Source organism: Sminthopsis crassicaudata, chromosome 1 (assembly GCF_048593235.1).
Source record: "Sminthopsis crassicaudata isolate SCR6 chromosome 1, ASM4859323v1, whole genome shotgun sequence".
NCBI classification, from domain to species: Eukaryota; Metazoa; Chordata; class Mammalia; order Dasyuromorphia; family Dasyuridae; genus Sminthopsis; species Sminthopsis crassicaudata.
Window position 1 is genome coordinate 27,750,896 of NC_133617.1, and position 24,294 is coordinate 27,775,189.

Genomic DNA, 24,294 nt, shown 5'->3' on the forward strand with positions numbered 1-24,294 from the left:
GACGACCATAATGAGAGACAAAGATGATCTTCTCTTGCTCCATGTGGGCACTAGAGTTAAGAAGTTTAAATGTATGGTCATCATATGCCTTGAGCAGGACACTAGAAAGCCCTGAGACTGCTTTAGACTGACAGCTAGCAGGCAGAAGGCATCCCAGGATCCCAGATCCTTGGGGACAATCCCCATTCCCATCTTACAGAGTGATTAGTGTCCTTTATACTAGTAGATTTCACACTCATCCATCTCTGATCTTCAGGCCTTTCTTAGGACTTTCAGAGACAGATGAGAAAATGAATGGGGAGGTAGAGAGTCCTAACAACTGAGGGATTAGAAGAGCCTCACATAGGACCTGAGTTCAAATCCGACCTTAACACTTCCTGGCTGTGTGACCCTGGGCAAGTCACTTAACTCCATTTGCCTCAGAAAAAACCAAAAACAATAACAAAAAAAAAAAAAAAAAAAAAAAAAAAAAAAAGCCTCACATAGAAGGGCTGTAGAAAAGCTGGGAATGTTTTTCTCCATTTTTTGGATTTGGTGAAGGGATCACCCAGTCACGTGGCTGTTAAACATGAACTTGAATTTGAATCCCTGTTTTTCCTGAATGTTCTTTCCTCTCTATCAGTAAATCTGGAAGTCCCTGAAACAAGGTGTTTATGTTAGAGTTTGGAGCCCCTAAACCTTCCTGTTTCCCGATTTCAGTCAGCTGACCATCCTGTCCACTCCAGAACCCTCTTCCATGTCTTCTGACTGGTGACCCCCCTTGCCTTCGCCTGAAGATCTCCAGGGAGGGAGGAGCCACTGCTGCCGGCTTGCTGCTATCATTTGAATAGCTCTTTCTCGTCGTTAGGAAGGTTTTCCCAATGTCAAGGCTAATTTGCTTCTTCTCATCGCTCATCCATTGAAAGTCAGCAGAACAAGCCCAATCCCAAACAAATCAAAAACATCAAAACAGGGAGATTGAGCGGGTGGAGGGAGGAGGCTCCTGAAAACAAAGCTGGAATGCTTAGGGAACATTATGTTCAGGTTGTTTGGGAAGGAGAGAACAATTGCTGTACACGTGGGCCTGAGTCAGAGCCATGGTCAAGGCAGGGAGCTCATGGATCGAGGCGGGATCCCCCCGGAGCCTCCGTACCTGTTCCACCAGAAACAGCTTGGTGTCCTTGAGGAAATGTGGCCACTTGGCCTTCCCCTCCACTATCACACGCTGGGGACGGAGACTCCTCGGGGTCCTCAGAAGGACAGGGAGCCAGCAACGCCAGGCTACCAATCATTTTCTGTTTCCCATCTTGAAACCTAAGCTCTCTCGATCAAGCCATTCTCCTGCCGTGACAGCTGAGAGCGAGTGTGTTTTAAAGCTCTGAATGGGCCATTTCGGATTCAAGTCCAGATGCATTTTTATATCCGCCTGGAAAAAATGTGGAGGCTCTGCTGGCAGCCAGAAGAGTTTTTAAAATTAAAAAAAAAAAGAAAGAAAAGAAAAGTTTGCTGCACCTGGCCCTTCAAGTGTTGCTTTAACACAGCTCTCTGACTAATTTTTAGAAGGAGCAGGCCTGCCCAGGGCCTTCTCCGTCTTGCCTCCCAGGCTTCCACCAAGATGCAATGTGGGGCTCCACGCCAGAAAACTGCTTCGATCAGCTGTGTGACTCAGGACAAGTTACTGTCAGTGAATCAACACAAATTTACTATGCTCCTGGGTGCTCAGTGGATAGAGCCTGGAGTCAGGAAGACCCAGGTGAAATCTGGCCTTAGTTATTTACTGGTGGTATGACCCTGGGCAGACACGTGACCGCTGTTTCCTCAGTTGTAAAATGGAAATTGTAACGGTATCCACCTCACAAGGTTATTGTGCAGATTCACATGAGATGTATAAAGAGCTTAGCACAGTGCCTGGCACTTAGAAGATGCTAACCCTCTCCTTAATAGTAACTTCTATAGTTGTACCAAAAATCAGAGTCAAGTTCACTGGGTTTCTAATTTGTGGACTTCATTATCTTCCCTTTTTAGAAAACTAGGACAATATTTGTCCTCATTTGCCAGCCCTGCAGTGCCTCTCCTGTTCTCCATGATTTTAAAAATATCACCAAAAGTGGTTCAGTAATTATATCTGCCAGTAGTTCCTTCTCCCCCCCCCCCCAATATTGGAGGATGTAGTTCATCTAACTTGGATACATCCAACTTACTTTAGTAGCCTCTTGCTGTCTCCTTCTGAGCTGTGGTTTATCATGTCCCTGTTGGCCATTTTTAATCTGTTCTTAATAGCCCAAAGGTCCTTCCTCCTTCTCACAAAGGGCCTACCCAAATAAAAATTATTTTGTTCTGCCTTCTCTGTTACCAGTTACATTTTTTTTTAAACCAACTCTCACTTCTTGGATCCTTCTCTTTATCTTATTTATAATTCTAAAAACAGGCAAACACACTTGTTGTAATACTTGGCTTTCCTTGACAACTTCTGTCCATTCTGAGATTCACCATTTCTGATGATATTTTTATATACCATCATTATATATTATATATGTACAATTATTTTTTTTATGTTTTTATAATTATATATGATATAATGATAATATATAATATATATTTATTTATTTATTTATAAGCTCGTAGCCTACTTTTAGATTAATATTTTGTTGCCTGGCTTTGCTTCCGTCTGAGATGCTTGGTGAGTTTCCTGTGTATCCACATCAATTTTCTTCAGACAAATCATTCTCCTCTCTCCACCCCCACCCACCAGCCTTCTCATTACATCTTTCTCATTCTCTTTACTGTTTCACCCATGGAAGTTTCCTCTACCTCCTAGACTGATTTCTTCTATAGAATTTTAATCCATGACAACTCTTTTTCTCTCTAAATCTAGGGAGTATGTTAGTTCCTTTTATTCTAAACACTTAAGAAAAAAGTGGGACTTCCCTTCAAAATTCTTTTGTCTTTAACCCTTTTGGGGAAAATCCAATACAAAATAGGTTTCTTTTTCCCCCTTCTATTTTGTTCCTATTCTTTTTTTAAGGAATGAAATTATCATTTAAGCAATCCTGTGCTTTTGGAAGAAAGAACCTCTAGTCTATGTCAGATTAATTGAAGCCTCTCTTTCCTCTCTGCCCCCACCCCCTCTCCCTGCCCTCAGTAATGCATCATGCCTTTGTAGGAAGTCTTGAATTTTTTTCCCCCATGTTCAGAAAGCTTCCTTATAGTCTTCAAAATTTGTAATTTATTTCCTGGACTCCTCATCTATTTCCTCTTTCTGTCTTGGTGGTCTATGGTATTCTCTGATGATATTGCCTCCACTAATGTATGTCTAAATTCCCTTGTTTATAAAATGTGATAATAGTTGTACTGCTCACTTTATACCGGATTGCTCTGTAAACCTTCAAACACTATTGAAATGACTTTCACCACTCATATTAGCTATTAATTGCCTGGCCATATTGCCCTCTTCACTGACAGGTCAACAGACTGCATTGTCCCCAGAAGTCTGGTTTTCAAAAGATCCTGTGCTGCAGGGAATATATTTTAATGGAAAAAGGTCTAAATCGAAGTGCAGATTTTATATTCAAATCCCTACCATTACTTACTAGACACAGAACCTTTAATAAGTGAGGTTTACTTTCCTTATCTTTGAAATAAGCTTAGACTAAGTGACCTGTGAGGCCTTTTATCTGTGATCTTATGACCTAGTTCTTCCTCTTCACTTTATAACTTCGGATAAAGTCTCATCTCTCCTTCCTGCCTTAGTTTCCCTACTAACTTTGTGGCTACCTGTCAGGGAATGAGTACTACCCCCTGCTCACTAGTGCTCATACCTTAAGCGAGCCCATCTCCCTTCCTGCTTGTCAGGTATCTTTATTCTTATTCACATCCTGAGTTCTCTCCCCATTTCTTAGAGTTCAGTTCCTCTCTTTTAAGTAAGCACTTCAAGCCCTCTACGTAAATCTTTCATGACTATTGCTCAACTTGGATCACCTAAGTAAGGCTTTGATTGCCAAGCTTTTTGAAGACTATGAGGAAGCTTTCTGAACATGGGGGGGGGGGGAAATTCAAGACTTCCTATATGGTAGAAATTATATTACCTATGTCTGTTTATTGAGAAAATTGATTATAAGAAAAACTGGGTATTCACAAACCTGGCTCTTTCTCTTCCTCAAATTATTTCATATATATAATATATAATATGTTCCCTGCATTCTTTGTACCTCCAATAGAATTTAAATTCCAGAGCTATCTCTTTACTTCTACCTCTGTGTCACCAAAGCTGAGTGCCGGACAGATACAAGACTTAAGGGTTTGGCTGCCTTGAAGTACAGTGGCTAGGGAGCATAGGCTTACCATTATAATACTACCTACTACTCTTGGGTTCTTTTGTATGACCTTGGCCCACCTGAACTCCTTAGTCTTTAGTTTCCTTTGCCTAATGATTGGGTTAAAATAAATGGTCCCTCTGGTTCTATGATCCTAAGGGAAATCAATCTCCCATGAACATTTTAGATTAAGACTTACTTTGAGCCCCTCAGTAGGAAAATGCTTTCTAAAAATGGTGGTGACTATGTTAGAGGGGGACATTTAAGCATAGGTCATGTTCTCTTCCTGCAGCCAGCAGTCTTCTATTGCCCAATGAAGTCGAGGTGCCCTTCCCCAGCAGAAGAGCTGAGCTAATGGGGTCACCCTCCATGGCTGGGATTTTAACATGGAAAATAAGGTGATTGCTTTCAAGCAGGCACCAATTACAGGCCTGGACTGTGGATATATTGACTGGTCAATCAGTCACTTGCAGTTCTCTCTGTAGGAACATAAGCAGCTAATTAAATAGATATGCCCAACCGTGCCCAAATCCTCCTTGGAGATCTGATGTCATGAGAGCAGGAACTGGCGGGCACTTTACAGAGCTTTCCATGGCATTGAGTGGAGGTTGAATCAGGGCAGGAAGGAGAGGAGAATAAGTAAGTGGACAGGTGATGGTCTGACCTAACAGAATTTTCTCTTGTTTCCTTTTACAGAGAGCTTTCAATGCCCTGTGCCACAGCACCCATTTATACGGCAGAAGACTAGTCCTAGAATGGGCAGACACAGAAGAGACAGTCCAGGCCTTGAGACGGAAGACAGCTCAGCATTTTCATGGTAAGCTATTGGTGGCTTTCTTGTCCTGGTGACTTACCTTCTCCCACGGGGCTGTGGCCCACTCATGCCCTTCATCTGCACCAGGGAAGGAGCTAGATCCATGGGTCAAGAGAGAAAAAGTTCCCAACAATGAGAGCCATCCAGAAGTGAAGAAGTTACCTCTGGAGTTTTACACACAATCTGGATGACCTGCATGAGTGTGAAAGCTGGCCTTGGTGCTGCCCAGTGTGGGTGTGAGAGCTGGCCTTGGTACTGACCAATGTGAGTGTGAGAGCTGGCCTTGGTGCTGATCAGTGTGGGTGTGAGAGCTGGCCTTGGTACTGACCAATGTGAGTGTGAGAGCTGGCCTTGGTGCTGATCAGTGTGGGTTTGAGAGCTGGTCTTTGGTGCTGGCCTTTGTACGTGAGAGCTGGCCTTGGTGCTGATCAGTGTGGATGTGAGAGTTAGCTTTGATCCTGGCTAGTGTGGGTGTGGGAGCTGGCCTTGGTGCTGGCCAGTATGGGTGTGCCAGTACCACAGACTGGGGTATAATGAAACATTTAGATTTTCTAGATCTGGCTCTGCCCCCTGCTCTTATACTGACCTTCTGATTTAGATAAGTCACTCATTTCTCTGTGAAATGGGGGTCATAGAACTGACCCACCGGCCTCTCTCATGTGATTTTAGCAAGGACCAGAGGGTGCAATGACTACAAAAGCAGTTTATTTTTTGGATTACTTTTTACTGTGTTTTTTTTTTTGTTTTTTTTGTTTTTTTTTTTTTGAGGCTGGGGTTAAGTGACTTGCCCAGGGTCACACAACTAGGAAGTGTTAAGTGTCTGAGACCAGATTTGAACTCGGGTCCTCCTGAATTCAGGGCTGGTGTATTTTTTGGATCACAAAGCACACTATGGACAGAAAGAAAGGGTCTTTATGAGGCAGTTTTTTATAGAGAGTAGAAGATAGAGCATAGAGACTAGAATCTGAGTTCAAGTCCTCTTTGAGACATTTACTAGCTGTCCGACTGTCCCGACACCTCTTGATCTACCTCAGTTTCTTCCTCTATAAAAGGTGTATAATAGTAGCACTTACCTCCCAAGGTTATTGTGAAGGTCAAGTGAGATAATAATTGTAAAAGTGTTTAGCACAGGGCCTGGCACATAGTGAGTGCTATATAAATGCTAACTTTGGTATTATTATTGTTTATGACGATGACAACAAGTGAAATAGTCCCTACACCCAAGAAATTAAAAGTCACACATATATCCCCAGGCAGCACAGAGGTTCGCTTCTTCTCTGTGTCTCTGTGTCCCTGGAACTTATTCACATTGATGCCAGAAAGGAGTTAGAGGCATAGAGCTTGGCCCCCAGTTATGAAATCATGCATCTTTTGAGTAGTCAAGTGTTGTGTTGTGTAAAAGACAAATGAGTGGATTTGAAGTCAGGATATTTGTATTCAGGTCCCATCTCAAGCATTCATCAACCTCATGACTTTGCCTTTGGACTCCTACAAATCTCAGTTTCCTCAGCTGTGAAATGGGAGTGAGGGTCCTTGCATTATCCACCTCAGCAGGGTGACTGTGAAGAAAGAGTTGTGTTACCACATAGAAGCTGTAGTGGTTGTGATTCCATACTCCTTTTGAGTGGATGCTAAGTAGTGCTGAGAAGCCCTGGGACTGGGATGTGATATCACAGGGTGGGTCACATCTGCTTTGCAGAAGTGTTGATCCCTAAGAGATCTAGGACAAAAGAAACAGAGTTAAAATTTAATAGATGCCTTGACGGTCAAAAGCTCAGGTCTCACTACAGATACTGGAGCTGAGAAGGAGTGTCTTCCTTTTATTGACAGCCATTGACAGGCTCAAATGCACTCGTTGGCAAATATTTGTGTAAGGGACTGTCCCCGGAGCAGAGGTGTGGGCTAGAGATCAATGGCCCCTTCCCGCTTCCTCTCTTGGTGGCCCTCAACAGCAGCTGAGAAAAGTCCCATCTAAGCAGTTCTAGCTGGCTTTGGAGAGAAGTGCCTTTCAATAAATTGAGTATGGAAATGGAATTGTTGCCTAAACTTGGAAGAAAAATTCCTTGGTGAGCATTTGTGTGAAACTTCTATCCAAAGCCTTCAAAGAGCTTAGAGACAAGGGCCTGGGTTTTGGGAGCTGAACAGCAAGAAAAACCCATTTTCTCTTGTCCAAGGTGGCCCAGATACTTCCACTCTCCTCTGGCCTTTAAGGCCTTATTCAGACCTTTAAGTAGGTAAGATGGCACTGGATTTGGAGTTAGCCTAGGCAAGTAACCCAATCTGAAGATTAATGGATTGGAATCATTGCCAAGTCCTTCTAATTCATGATCTATGATCTCATGAAGAGAAAAAGCAATATGGTATAAGGGGGGAAACACTGGAGAACCTGGGTTCAAATTTTGGCTCTGCTTCTCAGGACCTTTGTTGACCTTGAATAAGTAACTGCACCACTTTGGCCTTAGTTTCCTCACCTCAAAAATGCAAGATTCTTTCCTTCGCCACCCTTCTGAATTTTTGAAGGCAGTGGACTTTAGCTTTAGCCGTGGGCCTTCCTAACATAGGTAACCCAGAGGAATAGCCATATAAATGGAAACATGCTTTGCTCCTCAGAGTTCTGAAGCTTTGTCCATGAAGGGATCTCTGCCACTCACCCTGATCCCAACCCCTCTGTGGCCTTGTAAAATGGTCTTTGAGGGTTGAGTTATCAGAGAAATTGATCATTCCAAATAAATTACGGACAAAAAAGCGTGGACATCAAAGATTGTCCTTCTGTAGCATCTTGCCTCCGAGCAAAGAATACACTGTATTTGAGGGAGATTGTGTAGCATTCCAAGAGAGGGACAGAATCCTAGAATTGGGAAGCAACCCCAGAAAGTCTTTTTGTTCCAGGGAAGTGGAGGCACCTTGTTGTGGTGGAAAGGTCACAGGCCATGGCATTAATGCACCTGAATTTGAATCATGGATCTGCTAGTTAACTTCTTAGGTCAGTCATTCCTTGGGTCTAGGCCAGTTACTTTATCTGAAAGGTCCCTAGGAAACTACTGTCAGCTAAGGCCTGAATCCCCCTATACCTGCACCAAAGCCCTACTGAGATGAGGAATTCAACTTAAGTCAGCAAATATTTATTATGCACCACATGTGTGCAGGGCAGTAATGCAGATTGCTGAGGGTTGGGAGGCAGAGGGTAGGGAGGAAGGAGACCTGTGATTTCATTGGTACAGGGGATGCCCAGAGAGCAGAGTTAAGTGACTTTCCCAGAGCCTTCCAGCCAGTATGGAAGGGAAGCAGAATATATAAATCCAGACCTCGCTGGCTTGGAAACCAGCTCTCAGTCCCCGGTGGCCCATTGCCTCATTTAGACTAATGCAAGATTGTTCTTAAGCTCAAAAAGGGGAAGTGGGTACTGTGAGTAGTATCGGCCCAATTAACAGAGAAGGGAGGCCTGGGGTTAGTGATTTGCCCATGGTCACATTACTAATAAGTACCTCATGGGGGATTTGAACACATATCTTCCTGCTCCACATCCTGCCTCTCCAACCTTTGCTTGACAAGCCAACTGGGCAGGGGGAGCATCCCTTCACCCTGCCCGAGGTTCTGGAGGACTGGCTCTCTGCTGCAAAGACAGATTCAAGTCCTAGGATGCTGTAATATCGGAGACCAGAAAACTAGACAGATGAAATTCTTGGCCTTCAAAGAATAAAGTGTACATTCTGCTCACCGGATCCAGCTAGCATGTATACTGTTAAGTAAGCAAAGTGTACAGAGATTGATGTAAAATCATTTCAAAAGAGGCCATGTACCTTATAAGTGGGCACTGGGCACTTGTACAGGAGATGCTCCCACTGAGGCCTATGCAAAGGCTAAGAGGTGGGAAATTTTGTTTTTGGACAGTTCCCCAGAGGAATCACCATCTCCAGATGGTCCTCCGTGCTCAGAATGTACTCTCTGCTCATTTCCACAGCTTGGAATACCCAGCTTCCTTCAAAGAACAGCTCAGGGACCTCCTCCCACACAAGGTCTCTTGCTCTCCCCCTACCCTGCAGTTGTAGACATAGTCCTTCTTGAAATGATTTTGCATCAGTCTGTATATACCTTGTTTTTACTTAACAGTATACATGCTGTCTGAATTCTTTCCCTTCAGCCTTTTCTGTCTTTTCCCTCAGAAACTTGCTGGTGCCTCCCAAATCCCCTGTTGTTGTTCAGTTCTGTTTCCCCCCCATTGTTCTGAGTTCTCTGGGATGCCAGCCTGGCAGATATTAAAGGCAGATGTGGTCGGTGCCCGGTGCCCGCCCACCCTCCTTCAGCCACCAGACTTTGCCAACAAGTCACTCAGGGTTCAGATGGAGACCCCCGTGTCGCCCTGGGTCTGGCTTGCCTTTCTAGCTCCCCCAACCAATGGCAATCTTGATTCATCCCAGCCGGGGCCATAAGACTGTGACAAAGGAAGCAGAATCGACCCCATGTGGAATGTTGGCTCGGGAATGAAAAGGAAAGGGTTTTAATGACTCGCTGGGTCCTGACAATAAGCTTTCTGGTGGCATTCTGGCCTTGGAGCCGTCTTCAGGGGCTGCAGGGGTCTGGGAGGAGGAGGAGCAGGAGAAAGCCCCAGCAACAAACAAGAACCTTAGATTGTTTGCATGACGGAAGCCCGTAGTGAGCACTGGCAGTGAGCTAAGCATGGATACCGTGCCCTTTGGGCAGGCTGAAATAGGCAGACCTGCCCAGGCCTGGGAGAGGGTAGGGAGGTGGAGGGCACGCAGCCATGGTATTCCAGCTGTGCAGCCCCTCTCCCCATCTGCTGACCACTCACTGCTAGACACGTGCTCCCGGCTCACAGGTTCACCCGTGAGGCACCCAAGGGAGAGAGGGGGAAAGGCCATCAGAGCCAGAGCTTCTCCTTCCCCTGTGATCTTGCTCCTTTGGCTTCCTCCTCCAAGTCCAAAAGGAGCCATTTCTCCTTCCTTCCTATGCTGCTCTATGAGAGTATTTCCCTCTTCCTCCTTCTACTCAACTTAATGAGTCTGATTTTGTAATAGGGCTGAAGCACAACAAACCAAATCCCCAGCTGCATTGGAAGCTAGTCTCTGAGGTTGATGATTGGGACACACACACACACACATACACACACACACACACACACACACACACATGGCACACACACACGCATGTGCACAAACGGCACACACACACTGCATCCTACGTCCCCGAATCTATCTGCTATTTTTTCTGAAGCCCCAAGAACTCACTATAAATAATCTTTTTCTTAGATCCAAGAACTAGCACCAATAGGTAGAAGTTTTAGAGATGACAGTTTGAAACCTAGAGCATAAGAAGTGCTTAATAGCGGCTTGTTGATCTGATTGATTGAGTCTAAGAAGATGTGCCCTAATACTGGAGCTTGACTGGACGGCCTCGTAGGTGGTGAGCTGCCATTCAGGATCGCAGGTGCAGAGCCAGAAAAAAATCTCAGGGAATAGTTTAAATTAAATATTAATCAATCAATCAATAAAATAAGTAAGTAAAAGTTTTAAAAAATAAAATAAAATAATTAAAGTACAGCAAAAGAAATTCAGGGCCAGAGAGAGGCGGGATGATTTGGCCAGCATCACATCACTGTTAAGGGACAGAGTTGGTCACAGGGTCAGAGATTTAGAAGCAGAGAGGACCACAGAGGCCATCAAGTGCAGGGCTCTCCTTTTATAGATAAGGAAACCGAGACTCGGTGAGATGGGTGACTTGGTCAGGGTCACACAAGACATACGCGGGAGAGTTGGGATTCGCCCTTTCCACTGCATCATGACGTCACCAAAACTGGTCTGGCACTGACTGGATGGCCACTTGTTAGGTTTTCTGGGCCAAGCGGAGGGTTGGACTGGATTCAATTCTATTTGGCAAATATTTTTTCAATGTCTACTGTGTGCAGAGTTGACGAGATGACTTCTAAGGTCTCTTCCAATTCTGCGAGTCGGTGGGGTTTTATTGATTTATTCTTCTAATTCTACTTCCAAAAGGTCTCCTTCTGTAGGTGAACCAAGCCTTTAACATGAAAACTGGGGGATGGGGGAGATTCCTAGAGCTTTCTGAATTCTGAGTGCACGTCCCATCCCTCCAAAACTGATTTGTTTTTCTTTTGCATAAGCTGCTTTTGGATCCCAAGAAATGCAGGGGCTGTGATAGTCCCCCAGCTGCCAAAGGCATAGGCTTCTGAGCAGCATCATGGGGAGGGCTACTTGAGAATCATCTGAAAGTAGCCCCAAGGAGCGCCTTTATAGGAGAATTAGTGAGACACTAAACTGAGGGGACAGGGAGTCACGTGGTGCTGCAGAAAGAATACGGGGTAGAATCCAGGCTCTGCTTCCTAAAGAAGTCCTGTTTGATCTCTGAGAGCCTCAGCAAGGGAGAACTGAACTAAATAAATAGCCTCTGTTCCCATCTGGCCAGATAGTGCAGTGAGTAGGGCACTGGCCCTAGGAAGAGTTGAGTCAAATCCAGCCTCAGACACTTACCAACTGTGTGACCCTTTTGCCTCAGTTTCCTCATCTGTAAATTGACATTAATAAAGGTACCCACCTCCCAGGGTGGCTGCGAGGATCAAGCTTAGCACATAGTAAGTGTCATATAAATGTGAGCTGTTATTACTGTTAATAATAGTCCAGGCCAGTGATCGGATCAGCCTTCTGCGCCTTCCTCCACTTGCTCCCTTTCTCTCTCCACCTCCCCCCAAGGAGAACGAGGTTTCTCAGTAAGCCTTTGGGGCCCTGGTTGCAAGGAAGGAGCTGCTCCCTGAACCCATGGGCAGGAGGGTGAGCTGAGAGAGATGAAAGGAAAAAAGAGAGAAGGAAGGTGGAGGGCCCGGCCGTGGCTGTGCCGCTTTCTTCCCAAGCATGTTACGAGCCAGCGGGATCACGGCGGCCAGAAGCTTTCAGGGTCTTGGCAGGCCCCGTACCCATAAGTGCAGCCCGGAGAATATAATGGGGCGGCAGAAATCCAAGGACAGAATCCTCTGGGTTGCCGCTCTCCCCAGCCAGAGAGGCCTGAGCAAATAGGTTTTATTTGGCCACGAGCGGAGCCCCACAGCTTGGAGTTTTCTCATTCGAACCAGGGTAGACAGTTCTATACTTACCTTTTACCTCCCGAGCCGGGTATCGACGAGACTCGCATTTTAAGTGAGCCACAGGCAGAGACTTGGGTTGCGTTCTCATCCAAAGCCATCTCAGGGCCAGGACTTCAGAAGGCGGTTCAGTTCCTAGAACCGGAGCCCTAGGCTGAGAGCGGAAGGTCCACGAGAGCCAGCACGGCCACCCTGTCCTTTTACAGATGAGGAAACAGGCTGCTGGGTGGCTTGGCTGTCCGCGGCTCCCCTCTTCCTCCCAGTCAGTTCTGCATGCACTGGGCCGGGCCCTCTGGGAGGGGATACAGAGAGGGCAGGGCCCTCGTATGCAGTCTATGAAAGAGCAGATTTGACCTGGTCACCACCATCCCTCCAGTAACCTCCATCGGCTCCCTCACCTCCACCATCCAATCTAAAATTCTCTGGCCTTCAGAGCTCTGTCACCTGCTCCCACTCAGGCACCTCGCCCGTTTTCTCGCTTCCGGCGCTCACCCCTGCGTGCTCTGGGCTCCGGCCACGTGGGCTTCCGTGGCCTTGACCGTCCATCTCCTGCCTCCTGCATTTCCCCTGATGGCCCCCAGGCCGACGAGGCTCTCCCTCCTTTCCACCTCTCGGGCCGGCGAGGTTCTCCCTCATCTCCCCTTCTCGCTTCCCCAACTTCTTTCAAGTTCCAGCTCAAATTCCACCGTCCATGAGCTCTTTTATATCACTTCATCCTATCTGCCTTGGGCTTATCTATCATTGTTTGCATCTGGTCTCCCGCTGTAGATCGTGGGCTCCCCGAGAGTCTTTGCCTTTCTTGTAGCCCCAGCGTTTAGCACAGCGCCTGGCACACAGTAGGTCCTTAATAAATATTTATTAACCTACTGGGGAGCGGCATCCTTGACTCTTGCAGCTTCCAGCATATGACTGTTATTCAGCTTCTCTGGATCTCGGTGCCTTCCTCTGTAAAGGACCTTGAGGGTCCTTGGGCAGTCTGCCTGGTGAAACACCTGAACCCCTTTTTTTTTAGGGTGTTAAGTACATAAAAATTACATTGAAATAAATCAGCAAAATTTTTTATAAACAAGAGCCCTAGCTAAGAATCCCCGGACTGGGTGATTTCTTCACTTCCTTCCAGGTCTTAATGTATGATTCTTAGAGCCCCAGCACCAGGGCACCCCACTTGTCCTATTCCTTCCCTCCGCCCTTCGAATATATCTTTTCTTGGTCCCGATCATGAGAAAACCATCTCTGGGCTTTGCAATGGTTGCTGGGCAAGTTCAAGCAAGTCAGTCCTAGAATGTGTTGTTTGTTCTCTCTCTGCCTGGACTCTTACAAGCTGCCCAGAATCTGAAGACCCTCTTCACCTCCCCTGCTCCCTAACTCCTGCTGGTACTGTTTCCTTATGGTGTGCCTTAGCCTTGAGCTGCGGGACCCCAGAGTTAGCCAAGCTGAGGGGGCCATTGGGTAAAAAGGGACAGGAAGGAATCAGGAGGCCAGTCAGAGATTTAATTGTTAGTTCCGTCCTTTTTGTCACTAGTCTTGCTATCTGGCCTTGAGTCAGAGAACACAATAGCCTTTGAAAACCAGAGGTTGGAGCTCACAGCTCTCGCGGTGTGGAGGAGGGTGGTGGGTGCGAGCAGTGAGGAGAATGGATGCGCCCAGGAGAAAGTGTGGGAGGCTCCCGCTCAGCACATTGGCTGGCACCCTACCACAGGCCTCCAGGCTGGACCGGCACGGCAGGAGGTCACGCCCACGTTGGCCCGTGGCTGAGCCGCTGGAGCATGGGAGCTGGGAGGATTCGTCTCCCTCTGCTCCAGAGGGCTTCTTCCCCAGACTCAGCGAGCGATGCCAGAGGAGGGAGACGGATTGGGCCCAATGCGGCCTCCTCCACCCCCATCGCCACATCCTTCTTGCCAGCCCGGTTGGCAGAGGCGGGAGTGGGGAGAGGAAAAGCAGGAAGCCGAGCTCGTTCGGGGCAGGTCAGCCCCCAGAAAGGGTGCAAACGGGCGGCAGCAGGGGAGCCCGGAGCCACGATCAGAAAGGCAGCCCTCCTCCCCACAGAGGTGACTGGTCCTCGACACGGGTGCCTGAGAGACCAGAGCGCCCAGGCACCGATCTCCAAGTCCGCTCTCCGTCTCTGTCCCGTCCGCACCCCCCACCCCGCTCTTTCCCCTCCCCTCCCCCTGCCCCTCTGCCTCATTGAGTAGTGTTTGGAAATATTTCCGAGTGATTCAGTAATATCCTGCACACTCTCCCGCTCTCCCGGGAGTTTCTGTCCGTGCAGGGAAGGTACTTGCTCCCAATCCCGCTAAATTACTATTGACTTGTGTTCTCTGCGCTCCACAAACATTTCACTCAGCCATCACCGGCAGGGCCAGCAATCCCCTGCTAGGGGTAACGTGGGAAGCCAGCTGCGCGGGGCCATTTTTCCTACTCTTCCCCATCGATCAAAGAATTAAAGTGGCAGACGGAGAATTTCAGACTGACTTAGGATGGAAGGGAGCGAGCTGGGCGCGGAGGAAGCCTCGGGGGCCGGGGACAGGGGTGAGGAGGAAGGCTGGAGGAAGACTGAAACTTCCCTGTGGGGTGGGAGGGCAGGGCTAGGGAGGAACTGTTTGCTCCCAGACAGACAGACCCGCAAAGGACTGCGTCCCCTCCAAATGGGGACGGTTTTCTGGGTGGTCTACACCTCCAAGCCAGGCCTTGTAGAAGGAGTGGGGGCCGGCGGAGGGACTTTCCTATCTGCAGCTGTTGGGGGGTTCCCTGAGATGCCCCAACTCCCCCCCACTTCACTGTTATTTTTCCCTCCTGTTACATGTTCCTTGGCCCTGCCCTCCATGGGCTTGTTTACATCCACATCACGGGACCCTCGCCCCCGCCTCCTGTCATGATCGTCTCTAACAGAAGCCAGTGCTTGTCGTTCCCTGGCCCTGGAGTCACAGGACCTGGGTTCGAATGCTGCTTCTGACGCTTACTGTCTGTGTGACCTGGAGCCTTAGTGTTCTCATCTCTGGAATGACTCTGCTAACATTCCTGGCACAGCCCTGCTGCTGGGAGGACGGAGAGGGAGGCGGTGTGGCTGAAGCCGAAGGAAAGTCTGGAGGCCCCGGGAAAACAGGGCTACAAGATCTAGGTCAACCCCTTCCTTCTACAGCCCAGAAAGCGGAATCAAGGCAGAGACTCGGGGACTCGGGCCGGGTCTGAACACTGGCCCTCTCTTCCGGCCCGTAGTCTTCCCACTGCCTTTGAAGGTCCAGGCCAGCCCTGTGTCTCCCCTTGTTCTCACCTCATCCGAGTGGGAGGGTCCGCTCCCGGGACTAAGGAGCTCTCTTGGGAAACTCCGGCCCAGGGCCTGCGGGCGGAGAGCTCCGAGTGTGGGCAGCGAGGGGGCCGAGGGGCAGAACCGGAGTCGCAGGGCCCGAGTTCAAATCCTGCCTCAGACACCACCCTCTAGTCTCTGGGAAAGTCTATCTGCCTCAGTTAGCGCATCTGGAAAGTGGAGCATGTGGGAGGGTGACAGAGACTGGGACTGGAGGCAGAGTGAGTGTGAGTGTGCCAGAGGGACCGGGACTGGACGAGAATGTGGGAGACAGGAGGAGGAGGAGGAGAGGAGCGCAGACAGACAGGCAGAGGATCTGGGTGACAACAGCTGAGCCCGTCGCTGCCCTTCCGAGCCTTGGCTCCGTTCTCGGTACGATGGGGGCCCGGCCCTCTCAGGCCCCTCTCAGGCTCCTCCCCGCTCTAGCATCCTTTGGGCTCCGGTGCGCTGCCCACCGCTCCGCTCCTCCTCAGCCCCTTTGCCTTCCAGGGCCTGTTTCCAGGTGAAACATGAGCGGACCCCCGCCTCGCCCGGGTCCCCTCCCCGGGATCCTTCTCCCACGTAGCCCCTCTCTTCCCGCCTCTCCCCCCCCCCCGGCTCCTTCCTCCGCCGCCTTCCTCCGCGTGCAGACAGCGACAGTGTTGGGGACGTGGGGGGAGAAGCGACATCCTGGCATTCTGTCAAGGAATTAATTGAAAAATAAAATCATTAGATGGGAACTCCAGAATTGCAGAATGGTGCATGGGGGGGCAGGGGCGGTGGGGGCACGAGGGGGCCGGGTGAGCTTTTTGTCAAGTTAATTTCTTGTGTATTGACGTTTGCTGACATTCACTTGTTGTTTATCTTCCAATGCAGCTGTAGTGCTCAAAGAAAATGTACAGCTCACAGTGTTTGTTTATTTTACACCTTTCTCCGGGTTCTGCATTATGTTTGTTTGGTGAAAACCCAGTGAGGCTTTTGATGTCTGGGAAGTGGGATTTCAGCAGCTGTTCCCTGGAAGCAGGGTGCGCTTCTCGCGCAAGCGAGCCAAGAGGAAGGGGCGGGAGGAAGGGGGATGCTCGGGCTGGCGGCCCCCTCGTCTCTGCCTGGGGGAAGGCTGAGCCCCCGGGCGGCGAGTCAGCCGAGAGGAAGGGCTCGAGCGGCCGTCCCAGGAGCAGATCCCCCTGGGGCGGGGCCCTTCCCTATCCGAGCCTCGGTTTGCTCGTCTGTAAGATGAGGGAAGCCAGGCCCTGGGCCAGACCTCGGATTCGCAGTCAGGTTAAGCAGCCGGGAAGCCCCGATGCCGCGTTCTGGGCCCTGGGGATCAAGGACCCCGTGGGGGGCCTCTTGGTGGCACAAGGGCCCCCTTTGTGGCCCCCCCGGCGTCTCGGCCTGTAGACGCCCGGAGAGCAAACCTTCCGCAGATCCCGGGGCTGGACTGGCAGGGACTGTCCCCACGGGCCACTCTCATTCACTAGTAAGTGGACCCAGAAGGGGAGGCTAAGCTCCAGCCCCAGAGCCTTCAGGTGCCCCCATGCAGAGAGCCCACACTGCAGCCCCAGAGTCCAGCTTCTCCCCCTGACTTTGCTGTGAATCACACGGAAAACCTCGGACAGCCGCTTCCTCTCTGAGCCCGAGTTTTCCTCCTTTGACAAGTGGAGGAGTTGGTCTGTGTGGTCTCTGCTCCAGAATTCTACCGCGCGCCTTGTGACCGAGGCCTATTTCCTCTTTAACTCCCCTGCGCCTCATTTTCCTGGTCTGTAAATGGCGGCAGTGACCCATTCCTCTCTAACTAAGGGAGCCGGGTCAGAGAGGAAGCGCCTGGCTCTCCTTCCAGAAAGCGCTGTTCACTGCGTGTCCGTTAGCCTCCACGGCCAAGGTCACCGCCCGCAAGAATTGTATCTTAGACACCGAGTGACTTCCCTTGGACATGCAAGGGAACATTTCCAAGCCAGCAGGTCTCCCCGTGTGGTCCTTTCCTTCTCCACAGCCCTGCCTGGAGCCGTTCTTTACAGCAAAGACTTTTTATGTGAAGAGGATGGGGGGAAATCGGCAAAATGCAACAGTGTGTAGAAAAAAATCTGGTGCTGATGTACTCCATCTGATCCCCCAGCTTTGCAAAGGTGCTTTCTTCTATCTCTTCCTCAGGACCAAGTTTCTTCTTTGTAACTTGGCAACGTTCATTTTCAATTATTTCATGATTTTTCTTTCCATTTCCCCTGTCCAAGGTTATCATCCACACTGCTCTTCTGCTTCATATTGCACTTTGCATCAGTTCGGGGAAATCTTTGCATGCTTCCTTTTACCTAAGAATCAATCAGCAAATACTTATTTAGCACCGTTTATGTGCCAGCCACCGTGCTACGCATTGGGAATAAAAGAGGCAAAAGACAGTTTTTACCCTAGGGGAGAGAAGAGAACAGATACATACAAACAAGCTCTGTGCAGGAAAAGTAAAAATAATCAGTTAACATTTATTAAGCACTTGCTGTGTGCCAGTAAGTACTGGGAGTACAAAAAGAGGCAAAAAAGAGCCCCTGTCCTCAAGGAACTTAAAGTCTAACAAAGGAGACACTATGCAGGCACATATATACAAAACCAGCTCTATGCAGAATAAATAACAAATAATTAACAGGGGGGAGCCATTGGAATTCATCTTGTTTATGCAGCATAGTAGTGTTCTTATTTATAGCACAGCAATCTTCCATCACATTTGTGAACTTTAATATGTTTATCCATTCCCAATCAGCCATCGTCTACTTTGTTCTAAGCTCTTTTTCACCACAAAAAGTGCTTCTGGAAATATCTCGGTGCGCATGGTCAACAACCGCATTGGGTCACTGCCAGATGTAACCTAGTCTCTGGATCACTTGATTTGTATAAATCCGAATCGCGTTCTAGAATGGTTGTACCGATTCACAGTTCCACTAACAATATATAAGTTTGTCTTTCCACGATTCCTACAATATTGATTACTCCCATCTTTTTGTCATCTTTGCCAGTTTGCTGATTATAAGGTATAACCACTTGGCTGTTTGATTTGCATTTCTCTTATTATTAGTGATTTTATTCTTTTATATATCAGCGGTCCTCAAACTTTTTAAATGGGGGCCAGTTCACTGTCCCTCAGAGGGCCGGACTATAGTAAAAATAAAAGCTCCCACTCTGTCTCCGCCCCTCAGCCCATTGGCCATAACCCGGCTGCCCCATAAACGTCCTCAGTGGCCGCATCTGGCCTGTGGGCCGTAGTTTGAGAACCCCTCTTTTATATAGTTGTGAATAGTTTGTCATTCTTTTGAGAATTGTGTGTTTGTAGCCTTTTGACCATGAGCAGTTTCTCCTCACTTAAATCCAATCCACGTGCAAGTCGAGACTCTTGTGAGGTCACTGGCCCTCTTTGAGAACGAAGGACAAACAACAGTCACGGACCTAGTACTGAGGAATGGCTTTGGTTACACCGATCTAGCTGATGTAGTTGTTGTCTGTAGAGGCCTGGGAAAGGCCTTCCCCGAAAGACCCTTAGACATTCAGCTAGCCCATTTTGCTAATGAGTAATTGAGACCCAAATAGTTAAATAACTTACCCAGAGCCAAAGGTGGAGTTACAATCCAAGTCAGGATCTGAACCCAGGTCCTTTCCCTTTACCGTGCTACGTTCTCATTTCTTACACTTCCTTCACCTTGTCCTTCAACGTTGCTTCTCCATAGGCTCCCTGCCACCCAGTATCTTCTCAATCTTTTTATACCTAAACTACCCCCCACAGATCTAGGTAAGCTTCTGTTCAGTCCCACTCACCTCGAGACTCTTCCTTCAATAAGACCCTCCATCTCAGCTCTGGACATTTTCTCTGCCTGCTAATCTTTCCTTCCTCATTTCTGTCTCCTTATTTCATTAAGTTCCATTTAAAATCTCACCTTCCTACTGGAAGGCTTTCCCACCTCATCTTAATTCTAACGTCTCCTCTCTCTTAATTAGTTCCTACTTATTTTGTACATAGTTTGTTTGAAAATCATTGTTTGCTCGTTATCTCCCCATTAGACTGTAAGTTCCTTGAGGAAAGTTTGCCTTTCTTTGTATCACCATATTTAGCACAGTGCCTGGCACAAAGTGGGCACTTATTGACTGCCCTGTGACCTTAACAAGTCACCTAACTGCTCACAGCCTGAATTCTCTACTCTATAAAATAAGAAAGGTGGCTTTTGCTCCCACATTGTGAAGATAGTTCTCTACAGACCTTATGGCATTGTTGGAAGTGAGAATTGTTCCTACTGCGCTTCTGCTCCCCCTCCTTCCGGACCTTTCTACTTTTGGTCCTCAATCTCTAGAAAACTCAAAATTTGGAAAATTGGGTATTAGCACCAAGGAGAGTTTTAGCCATTTATACTAATGCCAGTTGCCCTATTTTCACCTCCAAAGAGTGGCCTGGGAGCCAGAAGCTTGAGGTTGCAAATCTGTGTCAGGAATCCATGCCGAGACACCTTTATGTAGCCGGCTCCCCTTGTGCATTTCAAATATGGTACATTTTCCCAAAAATCCCACTCCCACGTTGATTTCCCAGGAGCAAACCTGAAACATTCTCCATCCCAATTTACTAATGCTAAGATGCAGCATGGGGACCATGGGGACACTCAGCTACAGGCCTCCAGGAGCCCTGGTTTCCAGCAAGTTTCTTTTTTTGGATTTTTTTCCCTTTCTCCTTTGACCAGTAGTGTGACAAGGAAGTCTTTGATGCTCTCCTGACTGTGGCAGCTTTGTAGTCACATGCCCTCGTGCCCCAAGGGCTGAAAAGCAGGCAGTTAAAACTTGGATGTTCCTCTACTTCCATGGGATTGTATGGCATAGCCTGGTGCAGGGGATGGGTTGCCATATTTGTAGTCACTGGATCTAGGTTCTAAGGCACCTTCCAGCTCTGACATCCCCTGTTCTAAGCTCCCTCCCAGCCCTGACATCCCCTGTTCTAAGACCCTTCCAGCCCTGACATCCCCTGTTCTAGACCCTTCCATCCCTGACATCCCCTGTTCTAAGACCCTTCCAGCCCTGACATCCCCTGTTCTAGACCCTTCCAGCCCTGACATCCCCTGTTCTAAGGCACCTTCCAGCCCTGACATCCCCTGTTCTAGACCCTTCCAGCCCTGACATCCCCTGTTCTAGACCCTTCCAGCCCTGACATCCCCTGTTCTAAGACCCTTCCAGCTCTGACATCCCCTGTTCTAAGACCCTTCCAGTTCTGACATCCCCTGTTCTAAGACCCTTCCAGCTCTGACATCCCCTGTTCTAAGACCCTTCCAGTTCTGACATCCCCTGTTCTAAGACCCTTCCAGTTCTGACATCCCCTGTTCTAAGCTCTTTCCAGCCCTGACATCCCCTGTTCTAAGGCTCCTTCCAGCCCTGACATCCCCTGTTCTAGACCCTTCCATCCCTGACATCCCCTGTTCTAGACCCTCCCAGCTCTGACATCACCCTGTTCTAAGACCCTTCCAGCCCTGACATCCCCTGTTCTAGACCCTTCCAGCCCTGACATCCCCTGTTCTAGACCCTTCCAGCCCTGACATCCCCTGTTCTAGACCCTTCCAGCTCTGACATCCCCTGTTCTAAGACCCTTCCAGCTCTGACATCCCCTGTTCTAAGACCCTTCCAGTTCTGACATCCCCTGTTCTAAGACCCTTCCAGTTCTGACATCCCCTGTTCTAAGCTCTTTCCAGCCCTGACATCCCCTGTTCTAAGGCTCCTTCCAGCCCTGACATCCCCTGTTCTAGACCCTTCCATCCCTGACATCCCCTGTTCTAGACCCTCCCAGCTCTGACATCACCCTGTTCTAAGACCCTTCCAGCCCTGACATCCCCTGTTCTAGACCCTTCCAGCCCTGACATCCCCTGTTCTAGACCCTTCCAGCCCTGACATCCCCTGTTCTAGACCCTTCCAGCTCTGACATCCCCTGTTCTAGACCCTTCCAGCTCTGACATCCCCTGTTCTAAGCTCCTTCCAGCCCTCTATCCAGGGCTTTGTGATAAGTTGTGATAAGGATTAAGCTGTCTGGTCTGTGAGATTCTGCAGCCTCTCTGATCCTCTGGGGCTCCTCATTTGCTAGAGGGAGGGATTTTTCATTGATATCAGGTAGCCAGTCTGTCTTGGACACTAGGGCCTTAAGGCAGTGAGCCCCGAGTCCTGTCTTTTAGACACTCCTCTGAGGAGCTCAGGCTGGGGTTGGGGACGTGGGGGGGGTCACACGTGGAGCTGAAGGGTGTTTGGGCGGCGGGTGCACCGTTGTGTGATGTAGCAGTGTTCCATAAGGGATGTTGTTGGGGTGGATGGGTGAAGGAGTGCCTGGAAAGGAAAGAGGGATCACTGGGCCCCACAGGAAGACTTTGATCCACAGGCTTGCAGCTTAGAGGGGCCTGGAAGGCCAGCCCTCCCAAGCCCCATGAAGGAGGCGTCATGTTCAAGGTCACACTGGTGGTCAGTCACAGACCTGGGGTTCAGACCGACATCTCCTGGCCCCAGGGGGTGCACAGAGCATTGGTAATCCTTGTCTGGAAGGAGCACTGGATTTGGAGTCTCAGGACCTGGATTCGAATTCTGCTTTGTGCCCCTTACTACTGGTTTGTCTTTAGTCAAGTTGCTTTCCCTTGTGGGCCACGGTTCCCTCATACAGTAGGAGCCTAGATTTAGAGCTGTCTGGGAGCTTGGGGGGCACTGACTCTAACTATTTTATGACTTATCAGGGGCACATGGTGTCTGAGTCAGGATTCGAACCCACCTCTTCAGGGCTCCTAAATCTAGCCCTCTCTCCTCTCTACCACACTCTCTCTAAGACCCCTTTCAGATCCAAGTCCATAATCCCAAAGGGACCCTGGCAGGAGTGCCTAGCAGAAAAAGTCCGTCCACCTCTAGTGGATCAGGCGACAGCCACTTCTCTAGGCCTGGCAGATGGCCAGAAGCCCCGGGCCGGCCTGACCTCTGGGGTCTGAGGGGTCATTGGTGAGAGCAGCCTCCAGATCTCCCCGAGCCCAGCTCCGGGACAGAGGAGCGGCCTTAGGCCCCCGCCGCTCTCTCCCCATTGTGGGAGCAATAACCACTCTGACAGGCTCCTCATTCCTACTGCGTCGTTCCTGCCCTTCTATTTCTGACCGCGCTGCCGCGGATCCCATTACCTTCCCTCGAATTCAATTTCCGGAGGCCATTGTGTACCGCCCGAACCTGATGATTATGAAGAAGCAAATGAGAGCCGAGGCCTCGAATGGGGAGGGAGGGAAAGGAGAAAGCCAGCCGCGTGTGTGGTATCCGGCCCAGTCCTAGGGGAGGCCCGAGCTGGCCCCTTCCTTCCCCTCTGACATTTCACACCCCAGAGATAAAGCCTCCCCCGTCCCCGCCTGATCCCCTAGGCCCGTTTCCCCCCGCCCCGCTGACACCACTAGTACACCACTGACTAGAACGTCATTATCAGTGATTATGTCCTGTGGTTCCTCCTGATTTCTGATCAGATCTGCTCTAGGCTCACTACTGGGGGGGGGGGGGGCGCAAAATCATGGCTTCAGGTGGACTTCCCGGCTGGGGGACTCCTGGCAATAACAGCCACAACAGTAGCTAAGTTGATGGCGTGCTCGCTCTGTACCCGGCATGCACTTCTAAAACAGTTATCCCATTGGATCTTTACAACAACGCTGGGAGGCAGATGCTGTGACTGGCCCCATTTTACAGATGAGAAACATTAAATGACTTGCCCAGTGCCTGGCACGCAGCAGGTGTCTGATGCCAGATTTGCACTCCCGTCGTCCCGGCTCCAGGCCCAGAATTCTGTCCATTGGTCGACAACAAGTCCCCTACTCTCTGGGGTTCAGTTTGCTCATATGCCCTCTGAGGCCCCTAAGTCACAGACTTGCGCCCTCCCCCAGGTCCAAGGGAGCAGAAGGTGGCCGGCGACATTCAATGTTCTGGAAGGCAGAGGCGGGCACTGGGTTTCCCTGGCATAGGGAAGCCCCCTCTAGTCGGTGTCTTAGCTTAGATAATTGCCCTGCCCGGTATTTGTCAAGGACAGGACTTGCTCTCTCAGTTTCTGCCCCTTCTGCCTCTTGTGCAGCGGAGGCTGGTGAGACAAGGAGGCTTTGTGTGTGTTGATGAAAAATGGTGGGAAAACAAGGGATGCCGAGGGAGAGGTGGGGAGGGCCCCGAGTGTGGGAGGTCAGGAGCACCATCAGCGGTGCGGGCCTCAGCCAGAGCAGAAGCATACGGGAGCCCGGGCTTAGGCCCTGAGCTTTGCACGGAGTCCCAGGATCTGGAAGCCGCTTGCCCAGTCTCAGCCCCCACATCTAAGGACCGGGCTTGGAGTTGAGGGAGGTCAGATCACAGGCCATCTCGGGGCTTATTCCCTGTGTGGTCTTGGCCAAGTCACTTTCCTTCTCCACATTCAGTTTCTCTCCTCTACGGAGGAAAATTGAAGGACTCACACTAGGCTCTTCTCCAACTATAAATCTGGGAACCCTGGCTACGATTGAACTGTTGAGCTGGTGAAATGCAGCCCCTTCCAATCCCCCTCCCCATCCTGTTCCCTCTCCACCGCAGAGCCCAGAGCCTCCTCTTCCCCCAAAGAAATACCAAGTGGGGTAGGTTGCGGGGAGCCAATCCACGGTCCCCGCCTCTCGTTGGGGATGGCCGAGGCCATGCAAGTAGGAATCTCTCCTTTGTTCTCTTTGCCGGGCGGACGAGGCTCTCCAGCCCGCCCTCAGTGCCGTGGACCAGAGGCGGATGCAAGGAGAACAGGAGGGATTTCCTCCCGGACTTTTGGAAAGGGGCTGAC

The 24,294-nt window shown here is 49.5% G+C and overlaps 1 protein-coding gene across 1 annotated transcript in view; it reads left to right on the top strand.

Moving 5' to 3' along the window:
• Positions 1 to 24,294, top strand: part of RBM19 (RNA binding motif protein 19) — a 167,231-nt gene that overhangs the window by 112,394 nt on the left and 30,543 nt on the right. The window contains 1 exon segment of the mRNA XM_074296978.1: positions 4,989 to 5,109. Coding sequence (XP_074153079.1) covers positions 4,989 to 5,109 — 121 coding nt within the window.